Raw genomic sequence first — 20,626 nt, 5'->3', positions numbered from 1 at the left:
CCTTCCAAGCAACACCCCAAATGTTTGGGGGAGCACCACCTCAAAACTATATGCAATGACAGAGCCCGCAGATAGCCACTGTGTGTCCAATACTATCGGTAACCCACAGGTCAGACGAGGAACCCACTGTGATGGTAGCCATAGAAGGTCACCCCTATAAGTTTCTAATTGACACTGGGGCCACCAAATCGTGTATTAAGGAAGGGAGATTACATCTTTCTTGCTATTCAATGGACACACAAGGGTTCTCTGGGGCTGTGAGTAGGGTTCCTTTCACCAAATCAGTAAACATAACTGTGGGAGATAAGCAAATTCAAGGACCGTTACTGTATTCCCCGGAGTCACCAGTTAATCTCCTTGGGAGAGATTTGATGAGTAAACTGAATATGACCATCTCCTTCATGGAAGATGGGTCAATGGTATGCTACACACCAGGTGTTACGCCGAGCAGAATATTGTCCCTCATAGCTCATGAGGAGCTAGGACAGCAGGTCAGAGCAGCTCCTGTTGATACAGCTTTTTTACGTGGTGTGTATGCCCTAATAGCGCACACACCAGCGCTGCAAGGGAAAACAGTGCAGTTACCAAAAGAACTGTTGTTCAGGCCTCATGAGCTTGTGGATCCTATTAAAGAACGTGAAATGATATTGGAAATATCTGCTCTTGAAATCAGACCCACATATGCTGTGTTATTCGCAACTGACAGGAGAGAGGAGATGTGGGCATCAATAATTTTCACAGATCCTGGGGTAAAATTAAGAGATATATCAGATGAAGAACTATTTGATGATTACCCACAAACTGAGACAGTTGTGTTTGAAATGGACATTGATATTAGAGTACAGTTACAATACAGAACAGCATCCAGACATGCACGAGACCCAACAATCATTGAGAGAGACTTGGCAAAGGTTCCAGAGGTACTGTGGACCAAGGGTCCATATGATGTGGGGCTGATCAAAGGGGCTGAACCTGTGAAGATTACTTTAAAGCCTGGAGCAATTCTGCCCAGGATGCGCCAGTACCCCTTATCCAAAGAAGCAGAAGAGGGTATTCTCCTAGCAATACAAGCATTGCTTGAGCAGGGAGTAATATACGAGAGGTCATCACCATGCAATACTCCAATCTACCCGATACGCAAGGCTAAGGGGGGAACTTGGCGAATGGTTCAAGATTTTCGCTCTCTTAATGATGTAGTGATACCCGAGTTTCCAGTGGTACCTGACCCATCAATCATACTAACAAACATTCCTAAAGAAGCCACTTATTTCTCAGTGGTCGACCTCAAGAACGCTTTTTTCAGTGTGCCACTGCATCCTGAGTCCCAATATTTGACTGCATTTACATTTAAACAGACTCAACTTTGCTACAGGAGACTGCCTCAAGGCTATTGTGAATCGCCGAGTGTTTTTAACAGAATAGTAAAGAAAGATTTAGCAAATATAAAGTGTAGGAGTACCTTGTTACAATACGTAGATGACATCATGGTTTGCAGCGCTACTGAAGACATATGTAGACATGACACCATTGGTCTCCTCTGCACGCTTGCAGAAAAGGGGTACAAAGTGGATAAGAACAAATTACAGTATGTGCAGACAGAGGTACATTACTTGGGACAGATAATATCCAAAGATGGGAGGAGAGTGACACCAGAGAGTACAGAGTATTAGGAATATGCCTAAGCCCACAACCACTAAGCAGATGCAGAAGTTTTTAGGACTCTGCAATTATGTGAGACAGTGGATATTTGATTATGCCACCCTAATTGCACCACTTCTCACTGCCTTAAAAGAGTCCCACGCAAACGCAAATAAAGTAGACTGGACCAATGACAGGGAAACAGCCTTCCTGGAGCTGAAAGAAGCAATTACAAATGCTCCAGTGTTAGCTACACCTGATTACAAAAAACATTTCTACCTTTTCTGTCATTGTAATGGAATAACAATGACAGCAGTACTGACTCAAAAGACATCTATGGGACACAAACCAATTGCCTACTACAGTGGGCTGCTAGATCCCGTCATGAAAGGGCATTACCCATGTGAACAAGCTCTGGCAGCAGCAGCCTTTGCGGTTCAAAAGAGTGCCACCATAGTGATGGGATCACCTTTAACATTGTATGTAGAGCATGCGGTATTTGCCATTTTACAGAAAAGCAAAAGCACTCTTACAACTCAGAGAGTATCTGGATACGAAGTAATCCTGTCAATACCATCCTTGCAAGTGGTACGGTGTCACACAGTTAATCCAGCAACATTCTTTGCGCACCCAGTTTCTGAGGACGAGCAGGTACATGACTGTGCTACTTACACCCCAGAGGAAGAGAGCGAGATAAGAGAGGACCCCATCCCTGGGAGCATGTTACTCTTTGTTGATGGGTCCTCTTTCATAGATCAGGAGACTGGGATTCGACATTCAGGAGCAGCTGTTGTTAGAGCAGAGCAGCAGGGATCTTCTGACACCTTACAAATAGTGAGCCAGCTACCCCTTCCATCCCATTTCTCAGCACAAGCTGCAGAGTTAGTGGCCATGATAGAAGCACTACAGCACGCTGAAGGACTAGAGGTCACCATTTATTCAGATTCAGCATATGTCACCACCACCGTGCATTCTAGTATTCGCCGGTGGGAAAGGAGAGGGTTTCTCAAATCTGATGGATCCCCTGTAATGCATAGAGATCTATTAGAGCAATTGATAAAAGCCTTAGCACTGCCATCTAAGGTAGCAGTTATAAAATGTGCAGCACACACCAATCAGCAAGATCTCATCTCCACAGGAAACGCCTTGGCAGACTGGGCAGCAAAGGAAGTAGCTAAAACCTCTCCAAACTTCAGTGAACAAGATGAACACACGTTAGGGATGATGATAAACAGACAACAGAGTGTTACTGAGTTACCACCCCCCTACACCGAGACAGCACGATTGCACTTACGCGAATTGCAAGAACAAGCACTACCTCATGAAAGGGAGTTGTGGGAGCAGCGAGGGTGTATACAGTCACCAACAGATTTTATCTATAGGCAAGAAATTACAGGCAAACCAGTGATGCCTCAAGCCCTGCTATATATTGCCCTTGAGCAACTACACCTTCCTGCACACACTGCCAAAGAATACCTCCTTGCCACATTACAGACAGACTGGTTCATTCCGCAGTTATCTGAAATGATTACGATGTACATTGCAGAATGCACGGTATGCCAACAATACAGTACAAAACCTACATTAAAAGTAATTACATCAACTATACCGCGTCCAACAGGTCCATTTAAAAATGTGCACCTAGATTTTGTTGACATGATTGAAAGATGTAATAACTACAGATACCTTATTGTAGTAGTCTGCCCCTTTTCAAGGTGGATTGAAGCAGGACCATGTGTACATAATGATGCCAAAGCTGCAGCTAATTGTTTGATACGAGAAGTCATACCTAGGTGGGGAATTGCAGAAGCAATACGTTCAGATAACGGCACCCATTTTGTTAATGCCATGTTTCAGCACATCTGCACCTCTTTAGGAATAAAACATAAATTGTCATCTGTTTATCATCCCCAAAGTAATGGTATTGTGGAACGCCTTAACGGCCTGCTGAAGAACAAAATCAGTAAACTGTGTGTCACCATGAACAAGAATTGGCTGTACTGCCTTCCCCTGGCCTTATATGCCCTTAGAAACCAACCAGGAAGTGACCATCACTTGACCCCTCACCAGATAGTAACAGGACGGCCTATGCCAACTCCCTTAACAATAGCTCGACAGCGAACAGATGCTCAAAAGACAGCTGAAGTCCTAGGACAGGAAATGAGTAGCTATCTATCTCAGTTACTGAAGTCTGTCAAGTTCTTCTCTAAACAGGTGGCACGACAAGAGAAGTGCACCAACGCAGCCCAGCAGACCAGTCCAATATCCGTGGGCCAGCAAGTGTATATCCGCAATTTTGTGGGACGATGGAAAGACAGCAAGTTCGAGGGCCCTTACTTAGTGACCCAGAGCACCCCCACAGCGGTGAAGGTGGAGGGCAGGAAGCCATGGATACACATATCAGACGTTCGATTGTCCCCGGCTTCATGTCATACATCACCATCTTCACAGGAATATTTACAGCAAGACAAAGACAAAGACGAAGGACAGCGTCCTTCCTAAAGAGGCCAGCAGAACTTCTACTCGACACTACTAGTGGACAGTTATGTATTTTGATTTTGTTTTACTGTTCATGCTTTGTTATGTTAGCAATTACCTTTCAATGGTATCTTAGTGCACACATGGCAATGTGTCAGTATACTAAGCGCTTACAGAGAGAAGTATATAAATATGAAAATATATCTCACAATATTCATACTAGCTTATTAGACAATGTATGGTATCAGCACATGACAGAGATAGGCATGCAGACTACTAATGAATCATGTTTTGTTTGTTCTTTGATTCCACATGCTAGTGACACAGATAGGCTACATTCATCAAAAGAAGTATTTTCAAATATTACTCGATGTTTATTGCACTTGTACCTTTGCAGGATGAGAGCACGAATGCAGCCCTTGCAGATAAGACAGGGAGCATTTCTAGTAAACACCACACAATATGAGGAGGAATTAGCCGACATAACAAATATCTTGACAGATCGCAAGGAATTAGTGGTGAAATTAGGGAGGATGGCTGAGACGGGAATACTGAAATATAAAAGTAGGAATTGGAAGAATAAAATAATAGAACAGGGATTCCTGGGAATATCAAGATCTACACTTTTCTGTAAGAATTATTCAGCTTCACCCATGTCCCAAGACTGTCAGGAAAGACCATATTTTCGAGTAAATGGATCAGTGTATGTTCATGGTCAGTGGTACCACGGTGCAACATTTGGATGTAGAGCTCTCTCTCTCTGGAAGGGAAATCAGACTGATAATAGCACCCAGAAGAAGTGTCAGGCTATATGGGATGAAAATATCTCTAGATTAACTTGGGTGGAAACACCAACAACTCTCCGAGCAGGCAGAACACCAATTGTTTTCTTTTTATGTTTCAGAGGGAATGGAACAGTCCCTGTGGGAAGGAACATCAATTGCATCACCACCGAGTACAATGCTGATATGCAATGGGGCACCTCCAGTCTGATGGACTATTATTGGCAATGCGGAGAATGGCTGCATTCGCGACTTCCTTCCGGATGGAAAGGTCTCTGTTCCTTAGTAACTGTGCACACCCCCTCCCTGGTGATTCCAGGGGTGGACATCTCAAAGTTATATGATCACCCCATGAGCCGTCCAACGACTTTATTGCGTCATCGAAAAAAGAGATATGCAGAATACATGGGTACTGCAACCTGGGGAGACGTTCCACAAGAGCACAGGTTGTTTAATGATGCCCAATTGTTCTTTGGGAGCATCTTTCCCTTTGTTCAAACAAAGGCCACGGCCCGCTGGCTGCAGATAACACGATGGGAACTGATGAAGACAATCAATGCAACTGAAGATGGATTCAATGCAGTCAAGGAAGAGATGCGGGCTGTGAGAGTGATGCTTATGCAACATAGGTATGTGCTAGACTTGATGACGGCCATGGAGGGTGGGGTCTGTGCCAAGATCGGGACGGCCTGCTGTACATATGTACCGGCCAACGATGCAGACAATGGAACAATAACGGAGGCCATACAGACTCTACATAACTTACGGAAGAAGATGGCAGACGAGGGGGGTGCCCCCAATGAATGGCTTTCAGGGTGGTTTGCATGGATACCATCCTGGTTATCAGGACTGATTAAGGGGTTATTACCGGTACTTGTGGTGATGTTATTAATGTTCTGCATCTTTCAGTTAGTGGTAGGATGCTGCAAGAAGGTTAGCCAGAATATAGGTGGGATGTTCACTATTAGGGCAGCCAGGGACGTAAAGGAGGATGAGGATCACATATATATCCAAATGAATGAAAGTAGTAGAGAGGGTGGAATAGTAGTTGAAAGTTCAACTAAAGGGGGGAATGTTACTGAAAACCTGGAAAGAGAAGGCCCATTTTTGCTAAAGCAAGAGTTGGGAGGAAAACGTGCAGAATCATTTGTGCTCAGAGAAAAATACAGGCCTCAAGTGTTCATGGCATCCAAGTAAAAGGCCAGTGCAGGAGACAGAGAAGAGAGACAAAGGCATAGTTATCCACAAAGCAGCTACACGTAGAAAGGCCTAGAAGCTTGCAAATAATATAGTTACAGGAAAGGCACGCATTTCAAATCCACGTTAATGAGGAAAGGGAGTTACTGGACAGGAATGTAAAAGCTTTGATGGTAGAAGGTCAGCAGCTGTGTGGAGGAGGTCAGACAGTCGGGGAGAGCTCCAAGCCTGGAGTTAGGAAAGGAGGAGCTACAGACAGCCTTTAGAACGTGAGATAAAGGTATTGCTGTTTTTCAATAAATGTGCACGTGATAGATATGTAACCTTTGCTTTTCTGCAAATGTGTAATTAGACGCTTTCTCATGAGAAATGCGGCTTCATGCTGACGAAAGCAGTGACACAATGTACCACGTGAGCGCTTAGATCAAAATGCATGACAAGTGATAAGATGTATTCAAGGTAGCAAAAGTATATAAAAAGGGCTGCTTGAGTTGATGATTTTGAGAACGGTTTCAGACTTAGAGCTGTGCTGTCCTCCCGGCCGTTATTCATAAAGGCTCATATTACTTGCCAAACTGAATCCTGTCTTTCTTTATCCGGGACCTGCCAACAACAAAGGTCCTTTCCGTATTGTATCAGACATTATGAGCAATCCAGTAGAATTTGATGATCTTTAGCCAACCATGGGCGTTTTCTATATGACAAAAGTTGTGTTGCGTTGTGCAGGAAGTCATCTTATTGGTTCTGACATAGACAATGCACTTATTGAGGCTGAAATCTTTGGAAGCAAAACTGTCCAATCAGTATTGAACAGGCTGGACTGTTCCCATGAGGAACAGGGTCAAGACTGATTTGCCTATGGCTGCGTCCAAACTGGGGTGGCATGGTGAGCAAAAGAACGATGGATTAAAGCCAGATCTGTGACTGGGGTGAGTGTTTGAAAAGTTTCAACACTCCGTCCATCATCCTTTTGTGTTGTCAGTGTTCTCATCAAGGCACAAATTCCTATGGGTGATGACACTATGAGCAAAATTATAACAAAGCTCAGAGCTTTAACTGCTAAACCAGTGAAGTTTCTAAAAGGATTCGCTGAGACAAAAGAAGGTGACTTTAAAAACGTAGAAAAATACCTTGTGTAAAATGAGTTCTGACTGTCACACATTTGATGATCTTCAGTACAGTGAGTTTAAGAGATCAGTCCCGCTAAGTGACCTTCCACCAGTATCATATTCTGTGCGTGAACACATTAAATGAGTGTTCTACTTGATCAGAAGATGTGTAAACGTTTAGGATCATGCATATGTAGAGAAAGATCTGCATAAATTTTTTGGGGAAGATATTGACGGGGTGCTAAAACCTATGAAATTTCTAAAGCCTGTACCCACAGAACTTACACGTACATGTACTTGCAAAACCTGTGTTCCTAAAAGATGTCCCTGTCGATATGCTCTTCTCAAACGTTCAGCATTCTGCAACTGTACCACGAACAATTACCAAAACAAATGAATAAAGTGAACAATGAAAATGTGTCTTGAACAGAAGTGATAACCCTTATTTTTTTTCATATTCCGATCATAAACATTGTTTGATGTATACATAAAAGGATTAAAAACAAATATTATGTGTTTTATATATGTGTGTATGTATGTATATATATATATATATATATATATCTTCTTCCTCTATTATAGCCTCCACTTTGGAAAACGGAAGAAGGGTTGCTCTGAAAAGTGATTTTCTATCTCTATAAGACTACTTGACCCCCAAATCCTATGTTTTGACACCAAAATGAAGTACAAAGGTCTCATGGTTCCTGAAATATTACATCATCACTGGAACACATCAGTCATTTTTAAAAATGTTGTCCAAAAAAATTCGGCCCGGGTCAGCAGTGTCTCCTCAAGCTAAATTATTTCTCTAATGATCCAAAAACACAAATCAAAAATGAAAGTCTTGACAACCTTTTTTTTTTTTTTTTTTTTTTTTTTTTTACAGAAGTATATCAGGGGGCCAGGATTAACTGCTGAATCTGTTGGTTTTGACAGGGAGAAATTGAAATTTTGTGGCTGATGAAGTCCTCGCGTCATGCAGAGACTTTTCACTCCTTTTTCTGGTCAAGATATCTACCATCAGACTTTATTGAGCTCAAAATCCTCAAGTAGGGCAATCCTGAAGCTGAAGTTGTGTCAAAGTCTGACACATTTGCCACAAGGCGCTGAAGTTAAGACTTTTCCCAACTATTAAAAGTTTCTGAAGCAGCTCTGCTTGGTCACTTCTAAAGCTCTGAGGATGTCAGGGACAGCACTAGTGGGCAGGGCTAACTTCAGAAGAGGCCACCCGCAAGTCACAGTCCAGTTGCTGTTGCTACTGCTCAGCTGAGCACTTCAGGAAACATGTCTCTTGCAGCTTGCTTTGTCAGGAGGTCAGCCAACTAACCATTGGAGTCCATGTCTTTGTCCTGGTTACAAGTGGAAGTAAGTTTCAACCCTTCAGGTCTCCTCACAGGTCTCAAATAGTAGGTGCAGTCCTCCTCCTGTTCTTCCTTAGGTCCAAAAAGTGCTCTGAGAAACACTTTTGTACACTTGAGTAGACAGTGTATGGGGATGACTGCAGGACACTCCCTAACGAATGAGCAAAGACTTTCCAAGGCCATCCCCACCCACCTTTGGATCACACCCAGTTTGCTTTACTGCAAACTAGTACATATTAATGGTTGAAGGTGAAGTCCAGATGGCACAGGTATGCTGCAGTTGAATGGAGCTTGGGTGCCAGTCGGGAGTGTACTTAAGGAAATGAGCAGACCCTTCCTACTAAGGTAGGCCAAATAGTTTCTGGGACAGGCTCCCCCTCCAAATGGCAGCGAAGCAGCAGATTTTCATGTTCGTTGGGATCAAAGAGTTTCCTCCTTTTACAACTCTACTTACACTAAACCATGACTGAGAAAGACTTACATTTCTTACATCTGCCCCTTTCAAGTTAACTAGGTTTTTGGAACCTTCTCAGATGCCCTTTCTGAGCTAACAGGGATCACATATCTTATACCCAGTCCTTTCAATCAACAGGTGCAAGCCATTGTCCTGCGCTGAGAGCAGTTTTCACACCTCATTAAGGTCAGACACTGGCAGAGGCAGCTGGTGGCAGAGAAAACTAACTTTCTTAAAATTACTTTTCCTAAATATTTGTTTCACATCTAACCTCTCCATTGATTTAGATTCCTAATAAATGTGAAAACAGCAAAATTAATATGTTAATCTGCATTCTAGTTTTCCTATTAGGACAGCCAGAGCTTTCCACAGTGAAAATAACTTTTGAGGCTTTGTCAGTGTAGGGACATGGCAACATTACATTTCTACATGTTCCCCTTTTAAATACTGTGCGCCCTACCCTTGTAGGCTACAGGGAATTCATGGGGTGAGTTATTAGTATTTAAAATGAAGGTTTTTTACCTGTTAAGTGGTATTTTGACAGTTCAGCCTTCAGGTTTAAACTGCAGCAGTCATGCTACAATGGTAGACCTGAAACCATGTTTTCCTTTGTCTTTGGCACAACAAGTGCTGCAGTCCACATGGGATATTTAACTTTTTATGTCACAGGTCTGTCTCTACACTATACACTATGGTCTTATAACAAAATTAAATATGCCAATTAGGAGTTAGCCAATTTGACTATATTTTGGGTGTCAGCTCACATGTATTGGGACGTGACCAGCAGTGTCCCAGTGCACAGAATCAGAATCCAAGCAGCATCAGTCCAAAGAAAAATGAGGGTGATCATGCAAAAAGGGATACTTTCCCACAAGGCCCCAATGCCTCAAAAATGAAGAGAAGCAGCCAGAGAGTCAGGTAGTGGCGAGAAACCCATGTATCAGGCTAAATATCATATGGGCCAGCAGAGATAGGACAAAACTGCCCAGGCTCCTGTCTTAAGAAGAGAGACCATCTTTACCCATGTTTTGAGAGGCTAAATTAAAATCCACTATGGACCAGGGCCACTGAGTGCACACAACAAAGAGTTTTAAGCATCAGAGTGAAGAGAAAGGCAAATAAGGCACAGGCTGCTTTGGGAGCTGCATCATATAGACACTTCCAGGTTACCATAACATTATCAGATTCCCACTGACTAATCACAAGCAACAGTAATGATAACCACATCTATTTATTTACCACAGATAGTCCAGATGAACGCTTCAAACAGACAAAGAAGCTTTAAGACAGTGGGACAAACTCCTTCACCTACAACAATAGAAAAAGAAACCTATACCAGTAGGACACGTGTAAAACCTCCAAGGACGAAAAGGACAGCAGAGGGTCACGAAAAAAAAGCTGCTGCATGATCCGGATTGCTGCCAAAGACTCCACAAATGGAGAATCCCACTGCCCATTCATTTATTACTTCATTACTTGGCTGAAACATTTAGCATTCACAAAAGAAAGTTGACAGGGGGGATACCAATTCCCCATCTTTTTTTCATTCAACTTCCACTGTTGACATATTTAACTGGTACACAACAATGGCAAACAATAATTTCAGATGCCACACAAGTATAACCACAGGAACACTATCAGCAAGGGAAAAGGGTACCAACACATCATTAGCTGGGGCCCTTGCACCCAGGACAGGACATTTCCATCAGGAGGACTGGCCATGAAAGGAACCGGAGGTGATTCAATTAACTCAATGTCCCCTTCAGAGGTTGTGTCTGGACATCTTTTCAAATTCATAATATACAGTACAGTGCTTCATTAGGAACAGCAAACCCCATCCAAATACCTTTCCAACACAACACAAAAAGGGTGTCAACCCCACGGAGGACCAGCGCAGCAGTCAGGGAGGTATTACAGCAATGCATCTGTGTCAGAAATGGGGTCTCTAGTTGGCAGTCCGTTTCCACCCTGTCTAAGTTGGGACCCTCACTCTAGTCAGAGTAAGGGAGTCACACACTTAAAATAACCCCTGCTTATCCCCTTGGTAGCTTGGCACAAGCAATCAGGCTTATCTCAGAGGCAATGTGTTAAGTATTTGTAAACACAGTAACACAGTGAAAACACCACAAAAGTACTCCACACCAGTGTTGAAAAACAGCCAATATTTATCTGAGTAAAAGAAAACGGAATCCACAAAAATCCAACACACACAAGCAAAGATATGAATTTGTAAAGATTAAACCCCAATAAAGCACTTAGAAACACAACAGCTCCAATTTGGACTATCTCGACATCGCCGACGGGGTCGTTTCCAACAGTCCGACGCCACTTGAGAGGTAGTGCGATGCTGGTCACGGAGGCGCACAGTACCTTTGAAAACGATGAAACAAAGATGTTACATGGAGTCGGGGATGTGAGGCATCGCTGGAGCTGGTGCGGCGTCTGTTACTTACTGCTACCGGGAAGGTGAGGCGTTGGTTCCTTACTGCGAAGCAGGGGAGGCGAGGTGTTTCCTTACGTTTGCAGGGGAGGTGATGCAGTGTCAGTGACAAGACGTCAGTGCCTTATGATTTGGCAGGGTTGATAAATCCGGTGGGTCAAGACACAATGGGGTGACTTCTCGGGTCGGGTAACGCTTTTTCTGGTGGATACAGTAGCTACCTGTGGACTCCTCACCTTATGAATTCTCCCAATGTGCCAGCATTCAACAGAAACTTTCTTCCTAGCTCTTCATGTCGACGAGGACATCACAATTGCATGGCTTCACACACGACTCTGTCTGATGTCATCGAGGCAATAAGAAATCCTCGCCGGTGTGCTGATGTCAGTTTCACCATTTTTTATGTGCCTACGAGGCGAACAAGTGAATACCGACTTCACAAAAATAATATATACCAATCCAAATATAAACCACAATATTTATTTATATAAAAACACCAAAAACGTATATACATTTATGACCAGACAGGCAACGGGGAGGCAGGTGGGACTGTGAGGAATCCACAGTTAGCTACAGTTTCCACCAGAAAAAGCCTTACTGAAGGTAAGTAACTTGTTCTTCTGATGGATACAACTACCTGTGGATTTCTCACCTTATGAAAAGAATCCCAAAGCAGTCCCGCACTCAGAGGTGGGTGCCTAACCAAACCAATAAATCCTGCAAAACAGAACGTGCAAAATGGCCATACCTCCTAACTTGTGAGCCTAAGCAATAATGCTTTGCGAAAGTGTGGAGGAAAGCCCAAGTTGCGGCCTTACAAATTTCAGCAACTGGAACATCTCTAGCCAAGGTCGAAGTGGCAGACTAAGCCCTGGTGGAATGGGCCCTAATGCCCTCAGGAGAAACCTTCTTTGCTAGTGAATAACAAATCTTTATGCAAAGAATGGCCAACCTGGAAAGGGTTCTCTTGTAGTCAGCCTTGCCCTTCATCTTGCCCACATATCTAACGAAGAGTTGATCATCAACTCAAAAGTCTCTCGTCTCTAGAAACTCAGACCCCTTCTTGGATCCAAGCAATTAAGTCTTTCCTCTTCCTTTGATGGATGAGGAGGAGGGTAAAAGGATGAGAGTGTTATAGACTGGCCCATATGAAAGGGAGTGACTACTTTAGGAAGGAAAGCTGCCCGGGTTCTCAGCACCACCTTGTCAGCATGAAAGGCTGTAAAAGGAGGTTTTACACTAGTAGCCTGAAGCCCACTCACACGCCTAGCTGATGTGATAGCCGTTAAGAAAACTGTTTTTAAAACTAAAAGCCTCAACAGGCAAGAATGCATAGGCTCAAACCGTGAACCCATTAAAAAAGCTAAAACCAAATTCAAATCCCACTGAGGCATGACAAACAGAGTGGGAGGAAACTTGTTAGTCAAAGCTTTCAGGAACCAAATAACTATAGGGGACTTAAATGAGGAAGGCTGATCAGGGAGGCAAAGAAAGGGCGACAGCGCTCACAAATAGCACTTCACTGTCAACACTGCACTACCCTTCTGTGCCAAGGAAAGAGCAAAAAGCAAAATATCAGACAAACAGGCCTTTAAAGGATCAATTTGTGTCTCTTCACACCAAGCAACGAATTGTGCCCATCTGCCAGCATAGACAGTCTTGGTGGAGTGTCGCCTGGCAGATAAGATAACATCCACCACTTCTGGAGGGAGAGAAAAGGAACTCAGATTGCCCCATTCAACCTCCAGGCATGTAGGTGCAGGCTCAGGAGGTCAGAGTGTAGAACCTGCCCCTGCGACGGCGAGAGGAGGTCTGCCCTGTGAGGGAGACGGGGCGGAGGGCACAGTAAGAGTTGGAGAAGGTCTGTGTACCACACCCTTCTTGGCCAATCCGGGGCTATTAAAATGATCTGAGCCCGATCTTGGTGAATGTTCCTCAAAACCCGAGGAATCAAGGGTGGGGGGGGGGACATGTAAAGCAACTGGTTGCACCAAGACATCTGAAACGTGTCCCCCCACCGCCCCGTGCACCAGATACTGGAGGCTGCAGAACGACGGGCAGTGTGCGTTCTCCTGAGTGGCAAATAGGTCTATCTGTGGAAATCCTCACATCCGGAAGATGTGAAGAACCAGGTCTGGATGGAGATGCCACTCGTGATCAGCCAAGAAATGCCAACTGAGACTGTCCGCATGTTAGCTGAGAACTCCAGCCAGATGGTTTGCTACTATGCAAATCATATGGTCCTGTACCCAGAACCAGAGCCGCAGAGCCTCTCTGCAGAGAAGGTACGACCCTACTCCTCCCTGCTTGCTGATGTACCACATCGCAGTTGTGTTGTCCGTCAAGACTTGAACTGACTGACCGCGAAGGGATGGGAGGAAGGCCTTGAGAGCAAGACGTATTGCCCGTAATTCTAACAGATTGATGTGAAACATTGGTTTCACTGGAGACCAATGGCCTTTGATCTCCAGGTCCCCCAGATGAGCTCCCCACCCTAGAGTGGAAGCATCCGTTATGACCGTTGCCACCGGAGGGAAAGGTTGCCGTCCATATCCCTCCATCGCAGATCCACAGCAGCGTCTCTGGAGATAGTTATTGACTCCTCGAGATCTCCTTTGTGTTGAAACCACTGCTTGCGGAGGCACCACAGGAGAGCCCTCACGGGCCAACGTGCATGAGTGACCAACAGAATGTAAGAAGCGAACAGACCGAGCAGACGTAGGATCTTGAGGACTGGAACAGCCGCTCCATACTGAAACATTGGAATCAACGTCTGAATGTCCTGAATCCTCTGAGGAGGAGGGTAGGCCTGATTCAATGTTGTGTCCTGGACTGCCCCTATGAGCAGGAGGCGCTGAGAGGGCTCCAGGTGAGAATTGGGCACATTTACCGTAAAGCCCAGGTTGAACAACAACTGGGTTGTCACTTGCAAGTGATGCAGCATGAGCACTGGGGACCCGGCTTTGATTAGCCAATCATCCAGGTAAGGGAATACAGATACTCCCTTCCTTCTGAGGTCCGCTGCAACCACTGACATCACCTTTGCGAAGACTCAAGGTGCGGAAGTAAGACCAAAAGGAAGGACCACAAACTGGTAGTTTTGCAACCCTATCACAAACCGGAGATACTTCCTGTGCAACTTCAGAATGGGGATATGAAAATAAGCATCCTGCAGGTCGACTGACACCATTCAGTCTTCCTTGTTTAACGCAAGAAGCACCTGTGCTAGGGTCAGCATTTTGAACTTCTCCTGTTTGAGGAACCAATTCAAAATCCTCAGATCCAGGATAGGCCTCCATCGACCATCCTTCTTGGGAATCAGGAAATACCTCGAATAGCATCCCTGACCCTTTTCCTGCTCTGGAAGCATCTCCACTGTACCCTCTAACAAAAGGACTTGCACCTCCTGCTGAAGCAACAGGAGATCATCTTCCGTACAAAACAGATGACGGGGAGGGTGGGGAGGGGGAAACTCTCGAAAAGGAAGGTCATAACCTTTCCCCACAATATTCAGCACCCAAGAGTCCGATGTGATTAACTCCCACTCGTGAAGAAAATGAAATAGCCTTCCCCCTATGGGAGAAGTATGATGCAAGATGGAGAGAAAACTAGGACTGCTTTCCTTGATGGGTTCCCCCAGAGGAAGAGGATGAGACGGGAGGCTGTTGAGTGGCTTCTCACGGTCTAACCCTCCCCGCCCTCTATAAGACCTATAGAGAGGGATGGCAGGCTTCTGCATGCTGGACTGTGGCCTCCCACGAAAAGAGGACCCACGGCCAAAACCCCTGAACCTCCGAAAAGATCTAAAGGGTGTGGACGCTGAAGCTTGGAGTCCCAAGGACTTTGGAGTAGCACTGCTGTCTTTAAACGCTCCAAAGCTGAGTCAACTTTGGACCCAAACAGCTTCTCACCATCAAACAGAAGGTCCAACAGAGTTGCCTGAACATCTGTGGAGAAGCCAGAAGACCTGGGCTGCGCATGCCTCCTGGTAGCCACTGAAGTGCCCATTGCCCTGGCAACTGAATCTGCTGTATCCAAACCAGACTGAATAACCTGCTGGCCACCGCTTCAGTGTCCAACAGGAGTTCATCAAACTGCCCCTGCACATCCTGAGGCAAGCTTGGCACAAAATTTCTTGCTGTGTCAATCAGGGCATGAATATACCTCCCCAGCACACAGGTAGCATTGACAGACTTCAAGGCCATACTGCACGAGGAGAAACCCTTCTTTGCTCTATGCTCCATTCACTTAGACTCTCTGATGGAGTAGCAGGGAACGAACCAGGTGCAGACTAAGCAGAACAAGAGGCTTGCACCACCAAGCTCTCAGGTTTTGAATGCTGAGACAGAAACTGCGGATCCCCTGGAGCAACTCTGTACCTACTAGCCACAGTGCTGAAAACCGCAGGAGTCGAGACAGGGTTCCTCCAAATGTCTAGAATGGGCTCAGTAAGGGCATCATTGAAAGGGAGGAGGGGCTCAGAAGATGTAGCGGAAGGATGTAACACGTCAGTCAGAATGTTCGTCTTTGCCTCTCATGCTGGTAAAGGAAGGTCCAAAAACTCAGCTGTGGTAAGATGCTGCCTCCACTGTGAGCTCGCCAGGGAATGAAAAATCCGACTCAGGGGATGTATCCAGGCCACTTGCAAAGTCCAGGCCCTGAAATTCACCCATAGGCTCAGGAATCTCCCCTTCCTCCAACAGCTGTTGCCGATACTCCTGCTCCTTAAAGAGCCTCAAGGCCCTCCTTCTCGACGTCAGTCTGGCCTCCAAACGCAGCATCAACAGAGAACTAGCCGACGTTGGCGAGGCCGGGTTCAAAGCAGATGATGCTCCAGCGGAGGAGAGGGTGGAGAGACACTGCGACCCGATCGGGATCCATCCAGCGCCAGCATCGGCGCAGTCGGCAACATCATCTGCATTGACTACGTCACAACTGTTAGCGTCGAAGGTGCGGAAAAAAGGGAACTGACGTCAGCACACCGGCAAGGACTTCTTATTGCCACAATGACGTCAGACGGAGTCGCGTGCGGAGCTGTGCAATTGTGACATCCTCGTCGACGTGGAGACCTAGGAAGAAAATTTCCCTCGAATGCTGGCGCACTGAGAGAATTCATAAGGTAAGAAATCCACAGGTAGTTGTATCCATCAGAAGGTGTATTTTTAAATTGTGAGTTCAGAGACCCCAAACTCCTGATCTCGATCTTTTCCAAAAAGGAAATTCCACTTAAAAAATATTTCAAGGCAATCCCTATGGGAGAGAGGACTTGCAAAAGTGAACACCGAATTTGGCAGAATTTCCCTATCAAGACAAGCAAAACACACCACTACATGTCATACCTTTTGAATACACTGTACCCATGGGGCTACCTAGGGCCTACCTTAGGGGTGCCTTACATGTACTAAAGGGAGGGTTTGTGCCTTGCAAGTGGATGCACTTTCCAGGTTGACATGGCAGTTTAAAACTGCACACACAGACACTACAATGGGAAGTCTGAGGCATGTTTTCATGGCTACTCATGTGGGTGACACAATCAGTGCTGTAGGTCCAATAGTAGCATTTGATTTACAGGCCCTGGGCACACATGGTGCACTATACTAGTGGCTTACTAGTAAATCAAATATGCTAATCATGGATAACCAATAGTAATCATAATTTATACAGGGAGCACTTGCACTTTAGCACTGGTCAGCAGTGGAATGAAATACAGCACAGAGTCAAATATACAGGAGGCAGAGGCAAAAAGGCAAGGAAACCCATGCCAAGGGTGACAGGTCTAACAATCTGTTATGCTATAAACTGGAGGCCTATCAATTCAGGACAGAACGTTTCAAACAATTGTTTGTGAACAGGCCAGGAAGGGATGGAGGAGAAGACCAAGACCACCTGTGACTTTACAACCTATACAAGTATATCCAGCAAAAGGATTCAGGCATACCACAAATATTCAACTATATGCTGTTGACACCAACCATGCAATGGGGCCAGAATCCAGCTCCTGCTGGCTGCCATACTTCAAACCATGGCCCATGCACACAGGACAGCATAAAGAAGAGGGGGCAGTATGCCAGAGCCAGCACCAGCACTGAAAGCTATTCAAGACTCTCCCATTAAGCATATTCTGAACATGATAGAGCTTTGAACCAGGAGGAGTTTGGGATGCCCAGCAGGGAACATACACACTGAAACCAGCAAGCTGAAGTGCCGTAATGTCCATCTTCATGGGAATACTTTGTAAGGTGGGGCATTTGGAGGGAGTAGGCCAAAATGTTTTAGTTGTATGCAGAAAGGCTCTATCAGGCTGTGTCATAATGATTAAACGGTTTTCCGTATAAAATCAGATTTGAATTACAAGATTTCACGCCGCAACATACAAATCTACAAAGAATATATTTTCAATCACCATTTTAAAATGTGGACAATGGTGACTGCGTATTTATTACACTGTGACATTTTACCAACGTTAATGGCTTTTAATAAACTTAAATGTTTCACTAGGCTGTACGCCCTATATTAAACGAAAGAGAAAAAAAACGCTTTAATGAAATGTGAAAAAATTCGTTCTTTATGGATAGAGGGTGCAATAGAACTATTAAAATAGCCACTCTTAATTTTCTAGAGGCAGTTATGTACTTTCGCTTTTGTATCCCTCATGTATTAATATAAACAAAATCCGTATATTTGGTTTTCAATCATTGATTTAGGTTTAGTAAAATAAATTGGTCATTATTTCGTATTAACTGCTTCTGACGTTGTACATATGTAGAGATGATTTTTTTAATTTTCAAAAATGTGTTCATTATTTTAAAAAATAAATAAATATCTACTCATACCTATATTCCAAAGTTTTTAACGTAGTTATGGCATGCAAGTTGACACTGGACTCACTTGGCAGGGTCATAGCATTTACAACAGATCCATCATGTTTGTCGGTAGGAGGATCTGCAATAAAAACATAACTGTTAATGTTGCACATATTTTAACATCTCTTGCACAAGTCTACCTTCTACTAAAAAAAGCACAGTATAAAAGACAGGCTGATACCTGCATAACTGTACTCTTGAACTAGGGTTTCATAATTCAAACCTCAAGAGGTGAGGACCTCCCTCCCTCCCCCACCCTCAGATCCCCCCCCACACCAAAACAAAAAGTGGTACATTCATTGACCTCCCCCAAGCTAAAGCAGCATTGGCAATGGGTCTGGCTTTACAATAATGTTGTATGGCAATGTAAGGCATTACAAGTAAACAGCATAGGGAAGAATATGTATTTGTGCAGAAGCAAAGTACTACAGAATAATATTGGTGTAGGTTAAAAGTAAAGGTGGCAGTTGCCATGTCAAGCCAGACCTAAGAATCCATGTAGGTTAATGAACGCCCCCCCCTTCCAGAGAAAAAAACATGAATGATCTTTTTTCTAAAACATTTTCGTGTATGCCCCTGAATGTTCACGCCCAGGCAGCTGGATAAATAAACAAAGTGATCACAGCTGTGTGGAGGGCAAGCACTTTCTGGTAGCACACAACTTCTGCTCCTGCCTCCCAACAAGCGGGCAGAGCCAAACCCCTCCCCCCACCTCCCCCTCTTCTAGTAATGCTCACATAATTGTCTGGCAGCAGCTGTGCTGTCAATCCAGACCACAAAAACGCTAGGATGGAGAGAAGGACAATTAAAGTAAAGAAAAGATAAGACGGTAGACCCAGGGAGGTCTGTAATTTGGTGAACTCTGCTTTTGGTCTTTTTTTGACATCAGTTTCTGTTTATATACTTAATGCTAGCACGCCTTCAGGGAGAATTATCAGTTTAAGTTGGTAATGTTTAAATAGGTCTAAACGTATTTAAACATTGTAGTTAAGTTCTGTCACATATTTTAAAATGCAATAATTCTTTTTTTCTGGTAAAAAATGCCCTTTTATCTGCATAATCCTTCTCTTTGCCAGAATCTGGCGCCCCCCTGGTATCACTTGAGGCCCCTCTAGCGGGCCCACCCCCCAGTTTGAACACCAGTGCTCTAGAACCAGGAGACCAGAATACCAATCCTGGCTCCTCAACTTGCCCACATGGCATTATACTCTTAGTGATCCTCGGTACTCAACTGCACTTAAGTTCCCTAACTGCCAAAACTGGGAACACACAACAAATTAAGATGTGCTGCTATACTCCCCAAAAGAGGGGGTATTAAGAAACAACGAAACTACATGCTTGACACAGCTAGACAAGGAAACTTCCTTACTAAAAGACAATGCTGCCCAAGCCGTGGGTCATGCTTGCTGTAGAATGAAAATGTCACTTACCCAGTGTACATCTGTTCGTGGCATTAGTCGCTGCAGATTCACATGTTTAGCACAGTCCGCTGCCTGGTGTTGGGCTCGGAGTATTACAAGTTGTTTTTCTTCGAAGAAGTCTTTTTTGGTCACGGGACCGAAGGACTCCTCCCTCTTCGGCTCCATTGCGCATGGGCGTCGACTCCATCTTAGATTGTTTTCCCCGCAGAGGGTGAGGCTGGAGTTGTTTGCTATAAATAGTGCCCATGCAATGGAGTGAATACGTATGTACATAAAAGGTTTATAATAATTATTTACAAATGTACAAATGTTTAAGATTTAAGATTTACTTCTAAACGGCTACAGGCTTCCCGGGGAGGCGGGAGGGCACATGTGAATCTGCAGCGACTAATGCCACGAACAGATGTACACTGGGTAAGTGACATTTTCAGTTCGATGGCATATGTTGCTGCAGATACACATGTTTAGCATAGACTATAAAGCAGTTACCTCCCCTAAAAGCGGTGGTTTAGCCTGTAGGAGTTGAAGTAGTTTGGAATAATGTTCTTAGTACAGCTTGGCCCACTGTAGCTTGTTGTGCATTTAGTACATCTACACAGTAGTGTTTAGTAAATGTATGAGGCGTAGACCAGGTTGCAGCCTTACATATTTCGCTCATAGGAATGTTTCCTAGAAAGGCCATTGTAGCACCTTTCTTTGTGGTTGAGTGTGCCTTTGGTGTAATAGGCAATTCTCTCTTGGCTTTAAGATAGCATGTTTGAATACATCTGACTATCCATCTAGCAATGCCTTGTTTAGAGATTGGATTTCCTATGTGTGGTTTTTGAAAAGCTATGAACAGTTGTTTTGTTTTCCTGATTAACTTTGTTCTGTCAATGTAGTA

At 44.4% G+C, this 20,626-nt stretch overlaps 1 protein-coding gene across 1 annotated transcript in view; it reads right to left on the bottom strand.

Annotated features, from left to right (window-relative positions):
- LRRC40 (leucine rich repeat containing 40) overlaps nt 1-20,626 on the bottom strand; it is a 333,058-nt gene that overhangs the window by 149,695 nt on the left and 162,737 nt on the right. The window contains exon 10 of the mRNA XM_069232449.1: nt 18,293-18,401. Coding sequence (XP_069088550.1) covers nt 18,293-18,401 — 109 coding nt within the window. The remainder of the gene's footprint in view (nt 1-18,292; nt 18,402-20,626) is intronic.

The sequence above is a fragment of the Pleurodeles waltl genome, chromosome 4_2 (genome assembly GCF_031143425.1).
Source record: "Pleurodeles waltl isolate 20211129_DDA chromosome 4_2, aPleWal1.hap1.20221129, whole genome shotgun sequence".
Taxonomy (NCBI): Eukaryota; Metazoa; Chordata; class Amphibia; order Caudata; family Salamandridae; genus Pleurodeles; species Pleurodeles waltl.
The sequence above is the reverse complement of the archived record's forward strand: the minus strand, read 5'-3'. Positions and strand labels throughout refer to the sequence as shown.